The sequence below is a fragment of the Marmota marmota genome, unplaced genomic scaffold (genome assembly GCF_001458135.2).
Source record: "Marmota marmota marmota unplaced genomic scaffold, marMar, whole genome shotgun sequence".
NCBI lineage: Eukaryota > Metazoa > Chordata > Mammalia > Rodentia > Sciuridae > Marmota > Marmota marmota.
In genome coordinates, this window is record NW_025999977.1 from 39,703,768 (window position 1) to 39,729,511 (window position 25,744).

The window sequence follows — 25,744 nt, forward strand, 5'->3', positions numbered from 1 at the left end:
TATCTGGAAATAGTAACCCCTCCCCAACCCTCTTGGGCTAAAGGGCTCAAGGACCCCAGACCTATCTCTACAATCCAGAGCCACACTCCACCAGAAGTTCTAGGAACTCTCCCAAGAGGCCCCTTCCTGGCTGCCTGCCTATCTGCCAGGGCTATGTCCTCATTCCTGGGTGGTAATCTGTGGAGCCCAACGTTGGGTGGAGGGAGGAACAAGAACATAGTTTCATTCTTGAGCCACCAAGAGGCAAGAGTCACCTGTCTCCTTTATAGGGCTTTTAATGGGTGGGCAGGTGCTTTAACTTTACAAAAGGACTTCCCCTATTAGGAGCATTGTCACAGAGGTTGCACCTGCCTTTGCTCAGCTCCTTGGGGTTGGTGGCCCTAGTGACCATCCTTCTACCCTGAGTCATTGTCATCCCCTGACTGAATACAATCACATCTGCATGTGGACTGTATCCTACTTAGCATGCCAGGGCCTTTATAGTGGAATAAATATATATAATTTATTCAGGGGTAACAGCCTTAAACCCCTACTTTCAATTGCCTGTGTGACACCAGCCTAGAGGCCTTCTTGGCCAGCCTCCAGAAGATCTCTGAGTGCTTCCCCCCTCCTTTCCGGACTCCTCTGCACTTGCCCACAGGCAGACCAGGCCAGCCCCTCCCTGAACTGTGGAGCCAGCTCCTGGCTGGCCCTGTTCCAATTCCCTGCTCACACTCCACCCAAGACAAGTTTTTAAAACCCATGTTGCTCCCTGCAATGGCTTCCCTTTCATCATAAGGAAAAGACAAAGTACCTCATCTGTCTTTTGCTCCCAATCAGCTATCTTTTTTGTCATGACACAGAATGGCCAGCACTGTCCCTCTTCCCCAGCCCACTGCCCAACCCAATGCCTGGAAGTTCCACTGGCCAGCTCTGCCCTTTCTGTGGCATGCCTTTGCCCTTCAAGGCCCTTCATGAATCCCTTCATTAGTTCCTGTGCCTCTTGGAGCTTCCATGTTCTTCCCTGTAGAATGGTGGTATTTGCTGCCCAGGGTCTCAGAAGAATCAATGAGACAAGGAATATAAAACTGCTTTTCAAACTGAAAAGGTTTTGGGGGAGGTAAAGAATATAGAATGACAAGTGGTATGAGGCAGCCATGTAAAGTTCTTTATAAGCTCACTTGAGATGCCCACGAGAATCCCAGGAGTCAACTCTGTGAGGGCACCATGGAAATTATGCAGATTGAGCAGGGGAGTGTGACAGAGCCAGGTAGGCTATTAATGGAGCAACTAGAACCTACTCATGAGGTCTGAGTCTGCATGAGAACCCCTGAGGAAGCACAGGTGTTGATGGGGGACAGGAGGGTGGTGCTTCAACCCCTTCCTTCCAGCTCAGCTAGGTGACTCATCTGGAAGTGCAGGCCCAAATTTCACCCTCCTCCACTTAAGGCTGAGCTCAATGGTCCAGAGGATGTGCCCAGAGGATGGAGACAGCAGTACAGTGAGTGACTCATGGAGCTGAGTCAGAGCCCACTCAGCCCCTTTCAGGGCTCTGACGAAGTCTGTGCCAGCCTTGTGCCTTCCCAAACACATTCCCACCCCCAACTCCTCCAGATCAGTGACCTCACAATATACTTCTTCTGACTGCTAGCCTTACTTATTTCATAGATACATGGAACTCCTACTGGATCTCCCATGCAATGGGCTTCTTCACACTTAGTTGATAACCCATTCATTCATTCCATGTTCAGGTGCCAGAATAAAACCCTGGTCCCTGCCTTCAAGGAGCTCTCCACCTAGTAAACAGTTTCCATCCATCCCTTGCCACTGCAGAGGAGTGGGCAAGGCAGGGCCATGGGAGCCTCACATACCATTTTTTTTTGGTATTCCAGCTCATAGAATGAGGAATGAAAGAGCCAAGCTGGGACACAGTCCCTCAAAATGAGGATAAGCTAAGAAGTCACTGCCCCAATTATCCAGTTCTGGGACTGCCAAGTTTGGGAGTCTCTCCTTCCCAGTGGGGAATGAAAAAGATATCTTTATTTTTAAGGAAAAAAAAATGTCTTTCTAGTGGGAACACTGAACCTAGATTGAGCCTCTATGCAGATCCAAACAACTTTCTGGTTTTTTTAAATGAATGGATACTCTGATAAAGGTAGGCAGAGCCTAAATTAATGGTCACAGAACAAGTTCTACTCTGTTCTGTTCAATTTCAGTGTGGTGACTGAATTTTGGCTTTTTGTTATTTTTTTAAGAGATGGGGCTTGGTTATGCTGCCCAGCTTGTCTTAAATTCCCAGGCTTGAGGGATCTTCCTGTCTCAGCCTCCCAAGTAGCTAGGACTATAAGTGCACACCACTGCACGTAGCTTGAATGTTGACTTTGTCTTTTTTCAATATTTTTTATTGGTGCATTATTGTACATAATGGTGAGATGAATTTTGACTCTAAATCAATTACAGAGGGAGTCACTTGACTATCAGGAAATATATAATATTAGAGCTGGCATGATTTAGAAGTCATCTAATTCTAATCTGTTTCATTTTAGAAGTAAATCTCAGATTCAGAGAGGAGAGAAGAAATAAGAGTTCTTTGATAATTTCCATCTATTTTCCAGTCTTTAAGCAGATATAATTTTTATTACAAAAATAAACCACATTACAGAAAGAATGAAAAAGGAAAACCACATTAGTCTCCATATACTAATACAATCACTGGTAACATTTTGCTATTATTTCTTTTTCTTTTTTTTTAGTTGTTGATAGACCTTTATTTTATTTATGTATTTATACGTGGTGCTGAGAATCGAACTCCGTGCCTCACACATGCCAGGCAAGTGCCCTACCACTGAGCCCCAGCCCTAGACTCTACATTTTGCTATTATTTCCTTTTATACAATTTTAATCATGCAGTATAAATATGTGTGTGTGTTTCTGTGTGTCTGTGTGTGTGTGTATTTTTGTTGTTGTTGCTGTTGTTATTGGGGATTGAACTCAGAGGCACTTTTCCACATTCCCAGCCTTTTTCATGTTTGTTTTACGACAGTGCTTCACTAATCTGTTTAGGCTGGCCTCAAACTTTCAATCCTCCTGCCTCAGCCTCCCAAGTCACTGGAATTAAAGGTATATTACCACAGTACCAGGCTGTGTATTTTTTTATTTGACTTTATATTCTAAACATTTCCATCATATTATTAGAGTCTTTACACATCATTTTAAATGACTGCATGTTATTCTAGCAAGGAGAGGGCTCTAATTTTTTTATGACATATTTAACCATTTTCTCTGGTACTGGGGATAGAACCCAGGGGCACTTTACCACTGAGCCATATCCCCTAGACCTTTTTATTTTTTATTTTGAGACAGTCTTCATTAAATTGCTCAGGGCCTTGCTAAGTTGCTGAGACTGCTCTTGAACTTGCAATCCTCCTGCCTCAACTTCTTGAGCTGCTGGGATTACAATCATGTGCCACTGCACCTGGTTTAACCATTCTCTTTTTGAAGGACATTGAAGTTATGCCAAAATTTTGAATATGAAAATATTACATATTAGCTTTTCATTTATTTATTTCTTTGTGATAGGCTCTCATAAGTAGAATTGGTATAAAGTATCAGGTATGAATTTTTTAAGGTATGAATATTTTTAAGTCACTCAATATATATTCACAAATTGCTTTAAGGTTGTATTAATTAGCAGGGCTTGGTGGAAATGCCTGTAATCCCAGCAACAGGCTGAGGTAGGAGGCTGAGGTAGGAGGATCACAAGTTCTAGGCCAGCCTGGCAACTCAGGAAGACCTTGTCTCAAAATGAAAAGGGCTGGGGCTGTAGTTCAGCAGTAGAACAACCCTGGTTTTAATCCCCAGTATAGGAAAAAAAAAAAAATTGTACTAATTAAACTGTCACCAGCAATACAGAAGCCTATTACTACATCCTTACCTTTCATTTTACAAGGCTGAAATAAAATAACTTGTCTATTTCAGTATATGGCCAAAATGTTTATGTTTATACCTTTCTGATCCCCCAATTCAATACAATGGCAATATCAGAAACCTTTAAATGTGGGTCCATGAGGAGGGGGCTTATGGAGAAAGGCTTTTATTTTTTTCTTTATGTACTTTGTATCATTTTAATTCTTCACAGTGAGCATGTAAACCTTTTCAAAGCTAGCAAAAAGACAAAGATATTTCTATTTTGGAGGGAAAAAACGAAAAAAACAGCACCCTGTTTTTGTTTGCAATTAGTGGGCTGATTAAATGCATCAGAATCCTAGCTCTAAGCTTTATATGACTTGAGTTTTCTGTCAAATGATGATGATACTCATGTCACAGGATTCTTATTATCATTTATGTGAGATAATTCTTATAAAATATATAGAACAAAACCTTGCATTCAGGACATATTAATGCATGCTAACTATATTTTTAATGCGCCTCACATGTGCAAGACAAGTGCTCTACCTCTGAGCTACAACCCTAGCCCTATATTTTTTATTCTGACATTTCTTTTAGTCTTTGGAGGTCCCTGCACCCTTACCCACAATCTCAGTCATTTTTTCTCACCATTTATCCCAATAATATCTAGACTCCAGGGAACAATGCTTGTGTGATGCCACATTAGCCACATACCTCTTTATGAATGTTTGGTAAATCATAAACCACTAACCCCAGAGTGACAGAAAGGCATGAGGCAGAGGAAACAAGTGGAACACATGTGTGTGGGCAGTGCACTCAAGCACAAATGAATGCCCATTCCATTCCAGATGGTACCGAGGACTCACAGCATCTCAAACTAGCAAAAACCGAGAGAGCTTGTTTTCAGTAGAAAACAGCTGGGGTGGTGGTGGTGCAGGGGGATACTCAGGAGGTAAAAATAAGAATACAGGAATATGGGATTTAAAAAAAATCTGAAATTTCCAAGCTATCAATTACTTTTTAGAAAAGCTGAGTAGCAGAACACTAAGTGGAGAAGCTTAATTCAAGCACTAAGCTGACAGGTCTGTTCAAGTTCAGTAGGATGTTTAGGGATGCTGCAGTCAAACATCCCTGGCCACCAGCATGTTTTATGAACATGCCATGTTAATTCATCTTTTTGTGTCTCCCTTTCTTCATATGTAAAACAGGAATGATAGAAATTCCTAACTCATAGTGTCCTGAGGAGTAACTGAAGTGAATTATGGGTAAGCTCTTAAGTGCTGGCCCTCCTTATTTTTGTCCACTGCCCTTTGCCCTTGACAGCTTGGTAACAGAGTGCCTCTGGCTTAGCAAACCTCACACCCAACCAGTGTACTTATTTGAGGGATATCCTGTGGCCAGCCCAGGTCAGCAGGCAAGCTTGGGCTTTCTCTCTGCCTTCCTGAAGCAAGAGCCCAGGGAAGGAATACTAGCCCTGCCAGCCTCTCCCAAAGAGGTGGCAAGGGTGCTGAGGGCAGGATGATGGAGGAATTACTCCAGTCAGGAGAGGAGGCTGACCTTGGTGAAGCTGCTGCTAAGTGACTTTTGATTGCCTAGGGTGCACCAAGGGCCTCCTGGCAGCCTAGAGCAGAGGGGGCAGAGGCTAGACAGGGAAGAAAGGGAGGGGCTTGATGTAGGGAGGGGAAGGAGGAAATGGTGGGAAGTTGAGAGGAGGAAGGGGCTGAAGGGAAGGTGGTGGGAGGAAGAAGGCAGTGGGAGGAACGGTGGGGGAGGGGAGGAGGGAGCGGGAAAGGTTGGAGGAGACTGGCGGGGCACCTGCCAGTGTGACTGTAATAAGTCCCCTCCTCCAGCAGCCATAAGTACAGCGGCTGGGCCTTGGCGGCCTCCTCTAGCCGGGTGACATCCTCACGCCTCCGAGGCGCTTGCTCGTCAGGCAGCCGCTGGGGGGACGCGGCAGGAGCCTCAAATGCCACCTACTCCCCGGCCTCTCTCCCAGTTGCTGCTTCTATTTTAGGCACCACATTATTTCCTGCTGTGATTTTTTCAGGCTTCTAATTCGGGCTCTGAGGTAAGCCGTGACATCCGCTCGCCCGCAGCCCCCTCTGGCGCTGCTGATCCTTCCAGGGCCACGGGCACCCTCTGGCCTGCGCAGCACCCCTGCGACTGCGGGGAGTCACTCGGCCAGGCTTTCCTAAAAATAGGCTTTCAGGAGGAGGGATTTCCCCCCTGGGTAGAAAGAGTCTAGTTGGAATAGATTTCTAGGCGAGAATTTAGAAAAAAATGACAGGCACCGGGTATAAACTGTGCCATTGTGTTCTGAATCCAGGAAGGGGCTGTACATGCTTCCGCATCAGTGGTTCTCAACTTTTTTGGGCAAGGGCCATTTTGAAAATCTGATGAAGTATGCGCCCTGCTCCTAGAAAATGACCACAGCAACCCACATGCACACAAGTCACTACAATGATGCTTGTAATTTCGGGTGTGAGCAACTCCTGAAGTTGGACCATCCAACCCTGGGGATCCGAGGCTCCAGGTTAAAAGCCGCAGCTCAGTCCCAGGTATTGCATACATCTATCTCTTCTTGGGAGTTTCATCCCACCCAGATTCATTACTCTCTTCTTTCTCTCCCTACCCTCTGATCTCCCTCATTATAATCAATGTGTGTTTTTAAAGATGTATTTTTATGGGCAAGCATTTCACATGCAAGTGGATAAGTGAAGATTAGACTGTACACTGCTTCCTAAGGGTAGTGGCATATCCAGGTTTCCATGCTAGTTTGCTACCAGGGTCCTGCTGGCATCTAGTAGTGGAAAGGACCCTACATTAGGATTCCAAGAGACTTGGGTTCAAATTTAACACCTATCTTGACATCCCAGAACTTCTACTGTGTTTACGGCAATGGAAATTCTAATAATAAAGCTTCATCACATGACTAATTTGGTACAAGGGAAGGCATCTTTTAACTGTCCTCTATCAAGGGAAGAGGCCTAGTTTGCATCTTTTAAATTACACATAATTTGCTGCCCCTCAGAATGGGCAACATCCAGTGTGTGTGTGTGTTTATGTGTGTGTGTGTGCGCGCGCAAGCACATTTTAGTTAAAGCTGTATGGTCTATGAGAGCATCCTCACCCTCCCCACTGTCAAGTTCACATATTAAAACCTAACTTCTACCCCCACATTACTAAGAGGCAGGGAACTTTTGGAAGGTGATCAGATTAGAAGTGTTCCCTCTGTGAATGAGATTAGTGCTCCTATTAAAAAAAAAGGCTTGAGGGAGCCTATTTGCCCTTTCTACCATACGAGGACTCGTAGCAAGTACCATCTATGAGGAATGGCCCCTCACCAGATCACCAGATCTGCTGGTGCCTTAAGATCTTGGATTTTCCAGCCTCCAGAACTCTGGGAAGTAAATTTCTGTGGTTTATAAAGGACCCAGTATAAAGCATTTTGTTTCATTGTCAAAATGGACAAAAACAGAGGCTGGGATTGTGGCTCAGAGGAAGAGTGCTTGCCTCACATGCGTGGGGCACTGGGTTTGATCCTCAGCACCACATAAAAATAAAGATATTGTGTCCACCTATAACTAAGAAGTAAATGTTTTTAAAAATGGACAGAGTTAAGTCCAAACTAAGGAAATGATGTGAGATGAGCTATCTCTGGAATAATAAGTGAGAAGTCAGGAGCCCATTCCCAGGCACATACAGAGTAGCTAATATGAGAATCAGCCTTTGAAATCTACTTGATCTTGATTCCCCCATTTTTCCATAGTTATTAAAAGAGGGCCACTTCACTGCCCCCCATGACTCCTACAAAGCACAACCTACAAACATACCTCCCTCCCACCTTAATTAGATCTTCCATTTTCTCTAGGATACTCTCTGGTTATGTTTCTATTCTTTATCTCTGCCTTATGTCTTCTACAGTGATACCCCAACCTCAATCTCTTCCTGCCTCACGGATTCCTTATCTGTTGCTGGCTCCTCCTGCTGTTCTGTGATTTTTTAAACAGTGGCCACTTTCCAGTATTCATCATGCTGCACTGAGTTCCCTGTTCTTGGCCTTCTGCCTTTCAGAAGAGATCACACTGAATTTGATGGGCTCAGCTATATCCTCTAGGTTACCTGCTCTGATCTCTTAAATTCCAGTCTCAAATTCAGTTGCCCACTGCACAACTTTAAATGTAAGCCCTATTGTCATCTCCAATAATACATACCTAAAAATGAGTTTCTTATTTTTCCCGAACCAGCTTTCCCTCCTGGTTTCCCTTTTCTGTTTGGGCCATAACCATTCCTCTGATCATCCAACACAAAGGTTCCATCAGCTTTGATTCTTCTCTTTCCCTCTCTTCCCACCTGCATGCAGGCATCAAATCCTGTCTATATCTCCTTTGGGATCTCTGGCATCCATCTCTTCCTTCCAGTAGCTCCCTGGATGTTTTTTCTGCCCACAGCTTCTCCATCCTTTAACATAGATCACTTCCATATCAAGAGCTTCTAATTTCTTATTATCTTCCCTGTTTTTCAATCTGACTCACTTTAGCCCCCCTCCTTTTTTTTTTTAACCAAAGAGCACCCTTCACCAGAAAGCACAGAAGCCAAATTCCAGTGCTTAGTAGGTCAGGTGGATCATGAAATAGATCAGGTGCACGATGACAGGGAGTGATAGGAAGTGGCTTCTAGATTCTAGTGCCTCAGTCTAGAGGGGGAATGAGTAGTTCCACTGCCATCAGGCCCAGTGTGGCCATATTTCCTACTTTTAACACAAAACAAAAACTCACGAAATTTGGATTTTTACATGAAACCTCCCAATTTCCAAAATACTATGACACCCAAACAAAACATGGTTGCAGTCTAAATTCAACCTGCAGGAAACCCTGAACTTAAAATTTTTTGATGTGGGGTGCTGGGGCTGTGGCTCAGTGGAAGAGCACTTGCCTAGCATTTGTGAGGCATTGGGTTTGATCCTCAGCACCACATAAAAAAATAAATTAATAAAATAAAGGCAGTCAATCCATCCACAACTACAAAAACATTTTTTAAAGAAAAATTTTTTTGATGTGGCAGAAAGCACTTTGAACTGAGAATTTCTAGTTCTGGTTGTGCCAGTAATAGGCTATATAAATGTGAATGAATTTTATCCCCTCTCTGGGCCTTAGTTTCCCCCTATACAGTGAAGAGTCCTATTAAATGAGTCTCAAAGCTCTTTTAAATTTGGTATTTCTGTGGTTCTATGGTGTATCCTAACTGGTGAAGAAATCACTTTTGGTTGACTTGACTGATTAATGAGAATTATCATAAACACGCAGTGTACATGAATTACCACATTTCAAAGAACAAGAATACAGTAAGCCTTCGGTTAAATGAAATTCTCCAGGGTTAACTGGAAAATCCCCTCAATCAAGGTTACTGTTCAAAGACTTTCTAAAATGTCAGAGTTCAGCTTCCTGCTTTTCTAAGCACAGGAGATGCAGCAGTACCTGGCAAGGGGAACTGATGAGTCAATGTCTAGGGATGGCTCTGCCACTTGGGCTACAGGGGGTCATAGCTGAATTGGTGGGAGGTCCTCTCAGACCACTGCCAGCCATGGGGCTGCTCAGGGAGCAGTGATGTCTGTAAATCAGGAGCCACCTGGCTGATGCCATAACTAACTATACTGAGGGCCTCACCTGCCTCTTTGCAGGCTTCAGACCCCCATATTTAACATTCCCTTTTGCAGCATAACTCACCCTTAGGCTGGAAAACAGTTGGAAACTGGCATTGCCTGGAATGTATGGAGACTGACTACCATGACACAAAAAGACTTCTTCCTAGGGAAAAGAGTAAAGGCTTTGGAGCCCAATAGATCTTGATTTGAATCCTGACTCTTCCACTTTCTAGCTGTATGACTTTAGGTAAATTCACTTAAAACTTTCTGAGTGAGTTTTAAGTTTCCTGTCTATAAATCAGAGGCAACAATACAGTCTCATAGAGTTTTTGTGAGGACTGAGACAAATAATGAATTCTAAATGGTTGGTGTGGTGTGTGGGAGTTATTCTGTGCTTGAAAACTGGAAATCATTATTCCATTAGGAATGAACTTTTTTCTTTTTTGCAGGGGAGAGGTACCAGGAATTGAACCCAGGAGGCACTTAATCACTGAGTCACAATCCCGGCCGCCCCGCTTTCTTTTTTTATTTTGAGACAAGGTCTTGCTAAGTTTCTTAGGGTCTCATTAAGTGGCTGAGGCTGGCTTTGAACTTATGATCCTCCTGCCTCAGCAGGATTACAGTCGAGTACCACAGCACCTGGCTAGTAATGAACATCTTTTATTTTTCATGAAAAATCCCATGTCATTCTTTCACTTTTTACTTAGTAAGGTAGGAAATTAATATCAGTCACTTCCTATTTCAGTAGACATTTGAGAAACCAGGTGTTTTTAGAATTAGGTCTCTTGCTCCCTCCTCCCTTCCATCCTACCCATTTATCCTGATAGACATCAGCCTTAAAATCAGAAATAAGATCTGTTTTGCAACTACCATACTAATAATTGATTCAAGCAAGAATCATCAATGGAAGTAAAAGTTAGATGAGGAAAGGATACTCACAGCCTTAAATAATCCTTCACCCAATTATTTACTAATTATAAGAAGAAAGAGTAACTTTTCCTGGCAGACATCTCCTAAATCAAGTGATCAAAGTTAATATCATCAATCCCAAGACAGAGACATCATATGGCTCCTGATATGACACACTGAGAATACAACATCACTTCTGTGGGATTCCTGCCAGCAAATGCCTAACTTGGAATCTAATTGTGAGCCCACGTCAGACTAACCAAACCAAGAAGCATACTACAGAACTGACCTGTACTCATGAAAAATATCAATGTCACGCAAGACAAAGAAAGGCTGAGGAACTAACTGTTCTATGGTAAAAACTCAAGAGATATGAAACTAAATGGAATGTGTGATCTGGATTGGATCCTGGACCATCTCTGTTAAGAACATTATTGGAAAACTGAATGAACTTTACTATGCATTATATATTAAGTAATAGCATTATATCCATGTTAAGTTCCCTGATTTATGTAAGAAAGTATCCATGTTCTTGAGAAAGTCACACTGAAATATTTAAGGGGGAAGAATTGCTAGTCTGCAACTTACTCTCAAATGGTTAAAAAGAAAGAAAATAAGTATAAATATGTATATATACACTCAGTTATTAAAACAAATGTAGCAAAATGTGAACATTTGGTAAACCTGAGTGAAGAATACACTAGAGTTCTTTGTACTGGTTTTGCAGCTTTTAGGTAAATTAAAATGATGTCAAAATAAACTGGGTGTGGTGGTGCATGACTGTAATCCCAACAACTTGGGAAGCTGAAGCAGGAGGATTGCAAATTTGAGGCCAGCCCCAGTAATTTAGCAAGGCCCTAAGTGACTTAGTGAGACCCTGTCCCAAGAAATAAAAATAAAAATGGGGTGGGGGAACGTGGCTTAGTGACAGAGTGCCCCTGGGTTTGAAAAAAAATTTTGTTTTCTAAAAAAAAAAATAGAGCTCAGATGCCATGCTCAGAGCCTCATATTATCTGTCCCTGCAGTTTGGTGAAGTAAAAACAGTCCCAACTTGAAGAGGAGGTTTGAACCCAATCTCTCAATCTTCCAACTGCAAGATCCATCCAGAAGCTTCTAATGAACTTCACTCTAAAGAAGATAAAAGAATGCTTCTTTCTTGAAGTTAAGAAGACTAAATGAAGAAGTCTATGTAAAAAACATGGTATCTGCCAAGAAATTGTTCATGTACTCTATAAATGTATGCTGCTTAGAGTCCAGAAGTGATAAACACAATAGAATCCTTGCCTTTGTGTAACTTATATTCTAGCCAGAAAGATGAAAAATAAGTGACAAACTACACAGGCAGACATATATACTTACAAAGTTCTGCAAATTCTATAAGGGTGATGGAGAGTGACGGGGGAGATGGGGTACCCTACCATATATAATGTGGTCAGGGAAATGACATTTAAACTGAGATTGAAGGAGAAGGGAGGAGTTGGCAATCTGGGCAGTGGGAACAGCAGGAACAAGCACGGGGACAGGGGGCAAGAGGTAGGTGTGTATAAGGAACTATCAGTCTTCTCTCTTCTGCTAACCCAACTATGACTCCTTGTATGTACCTTGAGAGACAGGGCAGCACAGCACCTAGCAGGGACTAGACTCTCAGGTAGTATATGATGAATGAACAAGAGAATGGCTGAGCTCTGGTTCCAATGTTTGCTCATGAAGAGATCCCCTCTTCAGCCCTTAGCCTCCTGATGTGGAAGGAAGGAGGCTTCTGAAGAAGGCTCATAGTTCTCTCCTTTTTATGATTTGCCTAGAGCACAGAGCTGGAGGGACCCCCAAAATCTCACCCTTTCTGTTAAAGGGAAGAAGCAGAGGCCCAGACTCAGGAGAGCCTTGCTGAGGTCCGGATCTGATGGGGCCCATGTCTAGTGCTTTCCCCAGCCCACAGCCTGTCTTGTTTATTTGTTCAGCAGGTTTATTTCAGCCATGGCACAGCCTGTTCTGACTCTGGAACATTTATGAGATGAGCCAGTTTTTTAAAATCATACAAAATAAATGGTTTGCTCTTAGAGCTACGGGGTGGGGCAGTCAGATGGGAGACAGGTTTTGAGGCCAGCTCTGGGGCAAAATTTTGGCTTACCCTTTGCTATATTCTTTTCGCCTCTGCCCTTGGGAACCAAAGGGACTTCAATGGGATTTCCTGCCTCCATTTCTCAAAACGATGATGTGGAAAAACTGGAACACTTAACCATAAGATTTCCAGTTCTCATCTCCACCCTCATCAATTCTATTCTAAACTCTGGTTTCTAAATCACTAAGCTCAAAGAGCTGGGAATGTAGTTCAGTAGTAGAGCTCTTGCCTAGCATGTGCAAAGCTTTGGGTTTGATCTCCAGTACAAAATACATTATATAATGTTCAACGCCTTTGAGCTCAAGACACGGTCCAATACAACAGATTGGCCTTGGGACAGGTTTTGGGACTAGCACCTGGATCATTCTGCTCCCTCTGCTTGTAGTGTTCTCTTTTTTTTCTACTTATGAACTCTTATCTACCCCTCAAAATCCAGCTGAAGACTCTAAAACCTTGAACTCATTCCCCTGTATTCTACCAGCTCTGTGTGTGTGTGTGTGTGTGTGTGTGGTACTGGAGAATGGAACCCAGGGCCTCATGCATGCTAAGCAAGAGCACTACCACTGAACTACATCCCCAGATTTTTTTTTTTTTTTCTTCTCTCTTTTCCTGAGACAGGGCCTAACTAAGTTGCTCAGGCTAGCCTCAATTTTTTTTTTTTTTTGCCTCAAATTTTGAGATCCTCCTGCCTCAGCCTCTAAGTAGCTAGAATTACAGACATACACCACCAAGCCTGGCTTGCCAGCTACTTTTAAAAATAGCTGGTAAATCCAATGAAGACAAAATTTGATCTTAAACATTTATTTTTAGTTATGCAAATATTTGATTATCAAAAACCTGGAAATTAATAATTAACGAAGCCAAATTGTTCAGCCAACAAAATTATTTAAACCTCAATTAAGCCCCAGGGTGCCAGGTGGGGTGGGATAAGGGATCCTGGTGGTAAAACCGTGACTGCCTCATTTCTCCAAAAGGCCTGGTACATAGTAAATGCTGTCAAAATGCTCAGTGAATGTGTGAGCCCATGAGGATGAGGATGCTCTCTGGCCTCTAAGGGCTTTGGAGCCTCTGTGAATGCTTGTTGGCTATCCTATAAGGATCAGGCTAAGAAACAATTCAGTAGCTGTCCAAGCCCCAGGCTCTTTCTCCTTTAACTGGGCAATATGCCCATTCTTAGCACTCACCTCAGGTAGTACTAAGACGGATGAAAATGTAGGAATAGACCTTGTGTTCTGGAGTCCCTCCAAGGGGCAGGAGCAACAGCACAGATTCTGATGCCTCTCCAGTGCCCTCTACCCCTTTGTTCAAAGCAACTCCCAAGAAGAGGAGTCTGGTCAGCTGCAGGAGGTACTGTTCTTCACTTCCCAGATTAGCTCAGACCTTAAAAAATCACAGCCCAGTGCCTGCTCTTTCATGCCAAGGAAAACAGTAGATGTCAGAAGCCGCCTTAGGTATCTGGAACTGAACAGCTCCTGCTGCTCCTCCCTTCCTAGTATGAGGTCATTGAATCAGGATGACAAAGCAAACAGTGACATGTGCTGGGACTTGTTCCCAGACTGATTCCAGCATTTCTCCAGCCCTTCCCTCCTCCCCACCTTCAGAATAGCAAACCCAGGTGTAGACAACAAACTGAACTGGAATCAGTCCTTGGGCTTCCAGGAAATTGAGGCTGGGTGGGAGGCATAATCTGTGGTGGCAGAGAGGAGGTCTGGAAAAATGTGGGTAAAAAGGACTTAGGATATCAGTAGCACCAGACATTAGCCTGGTACATTCCAGGCTTTAACATGCTTTCACAACATTCCAAGGGAAGGAGGGTAGGAATTCTTTCTCGACTTCATAAATGAGGAAACAGGCTCATTTAAGGTTAGCAGCTTCATTAGGGTTACATGGCTTAAGTATGACAGAGCCAAACTTAGAATTATTTTTGTGACTAATTAGTTTTGTTGTATCTTCCTACTTCATCACAATTCCTTGAATTTGTCATTGGCAAGTTCATGCTTTCTTCTTTTGCATATCACCATACTATTATTTACTTAATGTTTTCCTTAAATAGACTCACTTTAAAAGTTGATCTCATTCTTAGCAATCGTGTGTGTGTTTTGATATATATTTAATATGTTCTATTCCATCACCATCCCTGCATCATTAAGGATGGATCTTGAAAGGTTACCAGCCAAATGGGTGCCCTTGTTGAAATGCTCAGCTGGTAGTATCACTAAAGGCCAAGGCTATCTTTGTCAGAGCTGTGCCTTAAAGTCAAAGAATCATTGAATTATGGAGGACAAGACATAAATCATAGGATCAGAATCCTAAGGGACAGACCTTATGTAACACACTCAGTCCTAGCCCTAAAGATTAAGGGGTACCAGACAGGGATGAAGTCCTTGCTCTTAACAACTCAGCTTACAGGGCTAGAAGTGTAGCTTAGTGGTAGAGCAATAGCACCATAAAACAAGCAAACCTCAGCTTCCAAACATGGACAACTGAAATCTAGAAGGAATAAGCAGATGCTCTGGAGTTAAAGAAACTCATCTAGACTTGGTTCTACCACAAATTCAGTATGCCTTTGATCAAGTCAATTCATGTTCCCAATCCCCTTTTCCTTCAGTGATAATATCTCTTCTTTCTGCCATTCAAAACTGATAAAAGAGATTCAGATTAAAAAATGTGTGTTTAAAAATGCTCTGTAAACTATAAAGCTGCAATATAGGACATAAGGAATAAATAGGTGATATCCTAATTCCTCCACAAAATATTTGAATCATAACTGGAGAACGACTTTCTCAAGGGGTAACTAATCACAGTAACAACAGGTTGGGAAGAGATTTGGAAAGCAGCCTTTAGACCTTAACAATGTCCCTGGCTACCTTGCTACTTCAGGTCTTGGGCCCAGGGAGACATTGTTGATCTGAATCAGCTTGCTGCCCTTGACTCCTTCGGAATCCTGTGTTTCTGATTTTATTTTACTCTTTGTTCCATTTTCAAACATTTATTTATCATCTTTCAGCCACATGTGCAAGTTCGTTGCACAGTAACAGGTCTTTACTGCCCTCGTATGGTCACTCTCTGCCATGGTTGCATGGTCTTCTGAAGGGGTGTATGTGACAATGGCAGACCTGAGGAGACCCAAGCCAAAGATCAGGATTTCCCAGGGCGAGCAGAGGACTTAAAACCCAAGTGAAAGCTAGATGCTGAAATCCAGAACTACTTGATGGGAAGTAATAGTTCCTTGCCCCAAGTAGGACAAGAATCCAGGCCTCTGGATTATCTTGCTAAAACAGTCAGTTCCTAAATTGTCCAAGAAAGAGTTGAAGGCAACTGTGATGTGTCTTTTCTCTGATAGGAAAATCCAAGAGAAGGAAAGGCAAGGACTAGAACCTGTCCTCCAATTCCCCAGCCCATTGAAACCAACAGTTAACTAAGGGCCTATTTGTAAACTACTAGGTTTCACAGAGTGGGGTATGAAATATGTGGTCCTGTCCTCAAGAACTCATAAAACTTACAAATGTAAATAATCCACGTACATACACAAACTATATGTGCATGTGTGTGTTTAAATGTATTTTTTTTTTCTTTTCTTGTATTGGGGATCGAATCCAGGGGCACTTGACCACTGAGCTACATTCCCAGACCCTTTTATTTTAAATTTTGAGACAGAGATCTTGCAAAGCTGTTGAAGTTAGCTTTGAACTTGTGATCCTCCTGCCTCAGCCTCGAGTTGCTGGAATTACAAGCCTGTGCCATCATGCCCAGCAACAGACATAATTAACAGATATGAAGCCATTAGAGTAAGGACTATTATAGAAGTAGAAATAAAGTGCTACAGGACTGGTAGGAGAGAGGGATTGGTGACAACCATGGGGATCAGGGAAATTTCCTAAAGGAAGTGAGACTCAAGGTTGAACATTTTTAAAATAAGAAATCTGGGGGAGGGAAGAATAGAACAGATTTTTTAAGGCAGTGAAACTGTATCTGTATATTATAATGGTATATATATGGCATAACATTTGTACAAACTCATAGGATATTACACTGAGAGTGAACGCTAATATAAATTATGGACTTCGGGTCATCACCCCAAGTGTCAGTGTAAGTGCACCAATTATAACAAATGTATCACTCTGGTGCAGGTTGTTGATAATGGGAGGCTAAGTATGTGTGAAGGCAGGGATACATGGAAAAATCTCTCAACCTTCCACTCCATTTTGCTGTAAACCTAAAACTCTGCTCTCAAAGTATTCCAAAATCACTGGAAAAGAGATTTAAGAATCAATGTATTAATTCCATTTGTTTTTTGGGGGTGGAGGTGCTAAGGATAGAACCCAAAGGGACAGGAACTCTATAAGGGAATTTAAAGCCACAAGGGAATTAGATCTCACCCTTTGGATACTAGAAAACCTTTAGAGATTTCAAAATGTGGCATTATACTCAGGGTTGTATTTAAGATTATGTGGAGGAGAGCTAATTAGGTAAAGACCAGGAAGGAAGACCTATAAGAGGTGAGGGGAGCTCGGATTAGAAGAGTGGGCAATGCAAAGGAAGAAATGTAAAACCTCTACATAGAGAAATTAAAATAGACTTGAGAGATGAAGGCAGAGCTACCTTTAGTGAGAATCACTGTCCCATCATGTGCTGAGTCCTCTGACCTGCATCATCATCAATGCCAGGTCATAGTGGGGAGAAAAATTTCTGGTCTCCTATGGAATTAGTCTCAGTTCCACCCTGGAATATGGTGTATCAAACACCTAAACCCAAAGCAGAGCAAAGTCTGCTCAGGCACCAGAAGTTGTCTTGAAAAATCTTGTCAATGCCCACATCAAGTGAGGATTCTCAGGACTTGAATAGCCAGTCACAAGGGACCATACCAATTTGATGCTATGACCCATCTTCCTAACACCAAAAGTCAGAGTTTTGTGTCATTTCCCATCAGTCCAGCATTTGGTTGGACTAAATCCTGTATGGGAACTCAGCCCTCACCCTACCCAAGACTGATTCCTGCTTTTGATTGCCACAGGGCTGGCAGGCGTCCCTCTGGTTCCCTCTCTCAGGAATCCGTCCACAGCTGCTGGCCACTTGTCACACCCTATCCGGGAGGTGGCAGCATTTCAATAGTAGCAACAGATCCTTAGACTGTGGCTAACAGCTTCAAAGTCAGTTGGGAATTGTGTCATATTTCTAAAAATGGCTAACTCGTTCCAGTTCCAGTGAAGTAGTAATGGGTAAGGGTGTGGACTTCAAGGAGATAGCTAGGCTTCATATTTCCTAAACAATTGGGACAATTCCAGGGAAAATATTCACAGCAAGCATTCAAGAAACATTAATTGAATGTGCCAGACACTATGCAAAAAACCTAGCAAGAGTCCCTGTTCTCAAGGTGTTTTAATTCTAGCAAGAGTCTTATAGCTGATCTCTTTACTCTGCTTTTCCCTTCCCAAAGTTTTGGTAATGCCTTTCTACTTCACTAGTTTCTTAATGTTTTTGTTATTAGATACTCCTGCCCTGAAGTCACCCAAAGCCACTCCACTTGGTGAGGAGTGCTGTGTCCAAGAAAACAAAATTTAGACACAACAAATCAACAAAAACCTCGTAGTAGTGATCCTTTTAAGGGACTATATATTTGAACATAGCCCTAAAAGAATGTCACGTAAGATCTTCTCTCTCTAAAAAATACTTTGAAAATGTACTCTGATTACAATTACAAAAGAGACCTCAAATGCCCACAGTAACCCTGTATATACCTGGAGGGGAGGACTGAGGAAGGCAGTGGGAAAATCACTCCTAACCCCCAGGGAAAGGCATAAAAGAAAAAGATGGGGAAGGCAAATGCAAGAGACACACCTTACAGCAAATTATGGTATTCAGTGTCTTCATGTACATTATTTGATCCTCTCAAATGTTCTAGTAGACAAGCATAGCACACATTAATCTCCAGTTTCTGGGTGAGGGAAAGCCTACTGTGACCCAGCTCCAGCTACACTAGAGAGAGTAGATGGGGACTGCAGTTGTGAGTGAGCCACAGCTTCTCAGAGCCCAAGTCTCTTCCTCTGCAGACCAAGGTGGTGTGATGAGTGATCCTAAAGATCCCTCCCATCATCCCAGCCTATTCTTACGCTGTGCTCTGGGTCAAGAGGCTACTAAGCAGTGAAGCCACACAGAACAGGTCTCTAAATTAGGAAAGGGGTTACTTTACAATACAATGACAAAGTCTGTGCTTATGATATGAAGATGGGACTTGAAGTGATCCATTCCCAAGATGAAATCCCAATTTTCCACTGAAATAAATGGACCTTACCAGTATTCACGTCATGGCAATGCTAAGTTTTTGTGTGTGTGCATATGGTGGGGGGAACTGAGGATTGAACTCAGGGGTATGTACAATCACTGAACCATAACCCTTAGCACCTTTTGAGTCAGGGTCTCACTAAGTTGGTTAGGGCCTCATAAATTGCTGAGATTGACCTTGAACTTGCAATCTGCTTGTTTCAGTCTTTAGAGTCACTAGGATTACAGACATGTGCTACTGTGCCCAGTGATGCTAAGGTTTTTATATCTTGAATTTTCTTTACACATGCTTCATTTCTTCTCTTTTCTCTAAATATCCTTAAAATGACTATGCTTCTTTTAATACTTTCTTCTCTATTTTTTTTCTTGGCTACAACAATTATTTATTGGTATGATTAAGAAAGGGATAACACAGTGGAAGCCATCATGAATGCAGAGCTCACCACTTATCCAGGGGACCACATCTGGGGATATATTTGACCCTATAGTCATCAGGAATGAGCCACTTCTCAGCCACCATGTCTTCAAATTCATCGGCTATGCTTCACAAATTCGCAATGTCATCCTTGTGCAGGGGCCATACTAATCTCTGTGTCATTTCAATTTTAGTATATATGGTACTGAAGCAAGCACCTCTTCACTAAATATTATTTCAGAAAAGAAAATATTCTTAGTAAAAGGTTAAAGAATGTTCTGTGAGGCCTGTTTAATTATTCAGGGAATTTTTAAAAATTAAGGTAATACCCAAATATGACATTTTAGAAAAGGCAAAACTATGGAGACAGTAAAAAGATCAGTGGTTGCCAGGGATTGGTGGGGAGGGAAAAATGAACAGGTGGATCATGCAGGACTTTTAGGGCAGTGAAACTATTTTGTTTGGTACTGTAATAGTGGGTACATGTCATTTACATTTATCAAAATTCACAGAATGTGCATCACCAAGAGAGAACCCTAAAGTAAACTATGGAGTTTCGGTGATAACATATCAGTGTAGGTTTGAGTGTGACAAATGCAGGCTCTGGTGGGGACTGGGACAACTATATGTGTGGGGCACAGGGCATGGATGGAAATAGTCTGTACTTTCTGTTCACCTTTGCTGTGAATCTAAAACTTCTGTAAAAAATACAGTATATTGGGCTGGGGATGTGGCTCAAGTGATAGCACGCTTGCCTAGCATGTGTGAAGCACTGGGTTCGATTCTCAGCACCACATAAAAATAAAATAAAGGCACTGTGTCCACCTAAAACTAAGAAATAAATATTTAAAAAAATTAAAATACAGTATATTAAAAATGTTAAAGCAATGTACTGGAGGGTTAAGAGCCGGACTTAGATATTAGACTGTTTGGGCTTCAGTCTAATTCACAGACTACTGAGTGGCCTTAGACAAGTCTTAACTCTCAGGGCCTCAGTTTCCTCAACTATAGAACTACTTCAGTGATCTAAGATTAAATGAATCATACAGGCAGTTAGCATAGTGTTGACACACTGGGGACATTAAATAAATCTTAGCTATTTTTGGAAATTTTAAATAAAAAACAATTAAGAAAAGTTTTGACCTTTTAGGTAAGTTTTAGGCCCCTAATTCCTATAGTGAATCAAGAGACTTATTTTGATGTTAAATACATACATTGACATTTTTTCTCCACTGTTCACATGGTACCACACTTTATCTTTTTCTTACAACAAATGAGTACCTATAACCAGGAAAAAAATTTGTTCCCTGCACCAAGATAGGAAGATCAGCTGCCCAAGACAGTGGTTTCTCTGCATAATTCCTGTTGGTCACCTAGATTCTAATGAATCCTACTGGATCTCCCCATCCCAATGCTGAGGTTCATTTGTTGGACAGCCATAACTGCTCCTAGGCCCTCTCTTCTGAGATCCAGGCCTATGTATTCAACTGCCTGGTGGACATTTTATTTAGGTGCCTCAAAGTGTTGAATTCATGACCCCTCCACTTTTACACCAGCCCTTCTTATTTCCCCCCTCAATGAATGACCCATCATCCACTCAGATGTGGAAATTAGCAGCCTAGGAATCTTCCTGGATTCCTTTCGTTTACCCTACACAACCCCCCCACCACTCAACTTAAGTCATTCTACTTTTAAAAATATTGCTAAGATCCATGTGTCTCTTTCCTTCTCGATCTCCACTGAATTCAAGCCATCATAATCTCTCAGCTGGACTGCTGCCACTGGCTCCTAACTGGTCCCCGAGTCTTCTCACCTTTTTTCACTCTTTCTCCACACTATAGGTTGAGTGTGGAGAATTCAAGGTTCAGAATTCCTGTCCAGGACAGCTGACTTGGGACACCCTGCTTGCAGTTAACTATTGTGTTCCTGCTGCAACCAAGTATTTTTTTCTAATGACTAAATAACCTTACTTTTATTTCTGAGAAAAGGAGACTTGTGGGAGGCGATCTTTGCACGTGATTTGAGTTACCTCCCTGGCAAGAGGGAGGGTGAGAGGCGCTTAAACACAGCGGTGTTAAAAGCCTTCCCCACCCTTTCCCAGGTCCGAGGGCTTGTCTGTGCAGAGACGTGCCTGGCCACTGACCTGAAGACCCAATCGCCGCCCCTGACCTTGGGATGCTGCCCCCCTTAACCTTCATTGGATGGGATTTTCCCTGGAATTTTTTGTTCTCCAATAAAATCTCACTCCCTGGCATGCTCTCCCTCTCTCACTAGTCTCTTCTGTAAACCTCACCACCGCATTAGGTGGCTAGAGGCGGGAGCTAGGAGAAGCCATCTTGGAGCTGTGTTAAAGGTAATGAGAGTCTGTCTCTTTAATTTAAAACTCACTAGCAATTTCTTATGAACCGAACCTTCTTTCATGAAGCTCGCGCTGGTCGCGTGGCAGAGACTGGTTTACTTTAACTTCTGGTAACCATAAACTGCAACCCATATATTCAGGAGGAGATAATTGGTATTCTGAATACAAATCTTCCAAATATGCATGAACTGGGACACGCTTTTTAAAAAAAAGGTATAAGGGAACATTTTGAACCAAATAAGACCTTGAAGATGAATCAGTCTAGACCAGGGGTCTGCCAACCAGCCTGCTATTTGTTTTTATAAATAAACACATTAGAAAGAAGTCACACTCACTCATATATTGTTAATGCTATTTACAAGTGTACTACAAAAGCAGAGCTGAGTAGTTGCATGCAACAAATCATACAGCTTACGAAGCCTAAAATACCTGGCCCTTATAGAAAAAAATTGGCTGTAGGAAAAAAGTACTCTTGAGGTTTGTCACCCTGGGTTGTACATCAGAGACCCCTTGTAGAAGGGGTCACCTCAGGGATTCTGCTTCAATTGGTCTGCAGTTAAGATCCAAGTACTGTAACTAAAAACTTAAATTTCTCCTGAGTTGCTGAGATTACACAGGTGTGCATCATCATGCCTGGCTTGTGTCCCCCTTTTAAAATAACAACTACTAACATCTATAAAGTCCCGTACTAAATCCACCTCCATCATCTCATCCAATCCTTAAGTACATTTGAGGTTCTAGGAGCAGGAAGCTTTGCTAGCCTTGCTTGAGATAACAAAATTGAGACTCAGAGAATTTAGTCCTATTCCCATTCTCTATTTAGTAAAAGGCAGCTAAGAAACATGTGTAGGTCATTTAAATCAAGTCCACTGCCCACAAATTACATATTTAGATTTTATTTTGGCATGTGGAATCCCACTTGCTTTCAGTGTCTGTAGACACGAAAGCATACCTACTGTTCCCAGAACCTTAGAAATCTGTCCTCCTAAAGCTGTCTATCCTCCTATAGCTCCTGGGATTCCTTAGGGTCACTGGAGGACAGGATGTGTGTGTGTAGTAGCTCCAATCCCTGCACCTTCACTTCACCCAGAGCAGATATATTTTTACCATTCAAATATTAGGCTCACACATACAACTGTGTTTGAATAGAATTTCATATGCAAAGACCACTGATGTGGCTCAGACCTCTGTCCATTGTTTTAATCCAAATGTCACGAACACTGCCCCCAAATTCCTGACACTTCTTATATCATCAATCAGTTCTCCCTATTGGTCTGAATGAAGTCCAAAGTAAGTTTCTCAGAGTACCAACACTCTCTTTTGAAAGATGAAGGACTTATTTTTAGTAGACCAGAACTTCCCCCATCTGTCATGGTAACTGGAATGGCTCATTACTTCTTCCTGCCTACTGTTGTATATACTGCGTAATCCATTATAAAAAAGCAACCAGTCTCATTCACTCTCTGGCTGGGCCACAGCATTTCTCCCCAATGTCTGCCTTAAGCCTAACCCAAATGCTCTCTACCTTGCTGCATCCCTTCACTTTCCCGCTTTCTATCTATGGAAGTAAAGTGAGGCATTAATCATGGGGAAAAGAGGTGGAGTAAAACATCTTTTTACATTTCTTTGTTCCCAAGAGGAAAACACAGAGGTGAGAAAACACACATTGGGCGGAACACATTCAACTTTTCATTCCATAACAATATTTGCACCCTTCTGTAAGAGGAGGATGACTAATTGATTAGTCAGAGCCAAGATATTCAATGGGCTGAGTTTTTATCAGACTGGGGCCCGAGTATATGAGATGGTGCTATGGTTAACCTTGTCCTGATAAGTCAGGGTCTATTCTCAAATGTAGAGGGAGGATTAGGGTTGGAGGCAGTAGGAAACTTTCACTGTCAATCTAAATTTAGTTCTAAGAATGACAAGGACATCCAGAGTCAGATCCATGAAATATTCATATTTCACATCTGAGGAAGCAATATTAGTGAATTCTACACCCTAACTGCCAGACATAGCCTAATGCTTAGGAAAGCACAATTCTCCATCTTTTTTTAAAATTGTGTTTCTGGGGATGGAACCCAAGGCCTCAAGCATGCTAGACAAGCTACACCTCTAACCCACAGTCCCTAAATCTTAAATCAAACAGGCTATCATCTTAAATCAGTATTAGGGGCACTTTGACTTTTCATTTTATAATAGCGTCCCTGTTTCTCACTTTACTATTTCTCAAAATATATGGTTCCCTTCATACACACACACACACACACATACATACAAACATAAATACTTTTAAACATAAATTCCCAAATCAGGAGAACTGGATAACAAGATAAATTCAAGAAGCCAAGAGCATGGAAGAAAAAGTCAGTCACCAGATTTTACATAAGATCATCTGAACTTCTCTGGCCATTCAACTTCACATATTATTCCAAATACTCTATGTCACATAGTCCACAAGATCTTCCTCTGGGACTCTGATGTAATCAATAGCCATACTTGTCATTAAGATGGGTTCTGCCATCTCCACTTTGGCCTAAATCAAAGTATAAAAAAGAAAGATATTTACTCTTTCAAAGTTGAGAGGAAAAAAGATATTCATATATTTGTAGGCCTAAGTAAAATAAATATTGAGGTTTCCTTCCATGATAGAAACTTTACTTTTTGTATACAATTTTGGAATATAGTCCTTTTTTCATGTCTACCCTAACATTTGTTAGTAGATAAGAAGCAAACATTCTAGTAACTAAACTTCTTCTGATTATAGTATCTTAGAAATACCATCCATAGGGGCTGGGGTTATGGCTCAGTAGTAGAGCGCTTGCTTCACATGTGTGAGGCACTGGGTTCAATCCTCAGTACCACAGAAAAATAAATAAACAAAATAAAGGTATTGTGTCCATTCACAACTAAAATAAATAAATAAATAAACAAAAATAACATCCATAAAAAACACAACATATAATCAGCATATGAAGAAATAAGCATCTGGGGCTGGGGATGTGGCTCAAGCGGTAGTGCGCTCGCCTGGCATGCGTGCGGCCCGGGTTTGATCCTCAGCACCACATACAAACAAAGATGTTGTGTCCGCCGATAACTAAAAAATAAATATTAAAAAATTCTTTCTCTCACTCTCTCTTTAAAATAAATAAATAAATGGTAGGTATTTAAAAAAAAAAAAAAAAGAAAGAAATAAGCATCTAATATATTGCCCTAGGTGTGCATGTATGAACACAAAATTGGTAGTCTTTATAGAATACAATTTATAATATCTTAAAAATAACTGTGGTCTAGTATGTTAACTTATATTAGTTTTTTCTATAAATGGACCTCTATACTTCACTTATTATATTAGCGGTTACTTATTGCAGAGTTGTTATAAAGGCAAAAGACTGGAAACACAGTATTTAAATAAGTAAAGGTATAGCCACATCATTAAAAAAGCCAAAAACAAAAAAAACTATGCTGCCATGTAAAAAGAAAATGATAAATTTGTAAGTAATTATGGAAGGCTTTCTATATAGTGCTAAGCACAAAATAGCAAGGAGTAGAAGATGCTTCCACTTGTGCAAAGTGGTGAAATATGTGTTTTATTGTCTATATAGGCATTTTGTTTAATATATAGGAATTATTAAGAAACTGATAATATTTTGTTGTTTTTAGAGGAAAAAAATGAGTAGCTGAGGCACAGACAGAAGACTTTGTTTTCTGTTGATAAAGAAAATTTGAAATATATGCAAAAGCAAATAGAAAAATATAATAAGCCCCATCTACCTCTTATCCAGCTTTAACAATTATTATATGTGGCCAATCCTGCTTTATCTCTTACCCCCCCGCCTTCAGTACCTTCTCTCGATTTTTTTTTTTTTTTTGGTAATGGGGATTGAACTCAGGGGCACTCCACCACTGAGTCACATCCCCAGCCCTATTTTGTATTTTATTTAGAGACAGGGTTTTACTGAGTTGCCTAGCACCTTGCTTTTGCTGAGGCTAGCTCTGAAATAGCGAACCTCCTGCTTCAGCCTCCTAAGCCACTGGGATTACAGGTGTGCACCACTGTGCCTGGCTTATCTGGATTATTTTAAGGTAAATCCCAGATGTCATTCCATCTACAAATGCTTTTGTATA

General features: G+C 41.6%; 1 protein-coding gene, 1 long non-coding RNA gene and 1 other non-coding gene across 5 annotated transcripts in view; 1 reads left to right on the forward strand and 2 right to left on the reverse strand.

Annotated features, from left to right (window-relative positions):
* Positions 1-25,744, reverse strand: part of LOC107137033 (solute carrier family 4 member 1 adaptor protein) — a 57,123-nt gene that overhangs the window by 7,902 nt on the left and 23,477 nt on the right. The window contains exon 14 of one of the 3 annotated variants that reach the window (XM_015479414.2): positions 21,942-24,152. The exons of the other annotated variants lie outside the window; for them this stretch is intronic. Coding sequence (XP_015334900.2) covers positions 24,103-24,152 — 50 coding nt within the window. The 3' untranslated portion in view covers positions 21,942-24,102. Of the gene's footprint in view, positions 1-21,941; positions 24,153-25,744 lie in introns of those variants that run through there. 3 annotated transcript variants of the gene reach the window in all.
* LOC125617221 lies at positions 6,025-11,723 on the forward strand. Its single transcript, XR_007348143.1, has 2 exons — positions 6,025-6,446; positions 11,467-11,723. It is a non-coding gene; the product is annotated as an uncharacterized LOC125617221 (long non-coding RNA).
* LOC125617349 lies at positions 19,371-19,475 on the reverse strand. Its single transcript, XR_007348327.1, has one exon. It is a non-coding gene; the product is annotated as a U6 spliceosomal RNA (small nuclear RNA).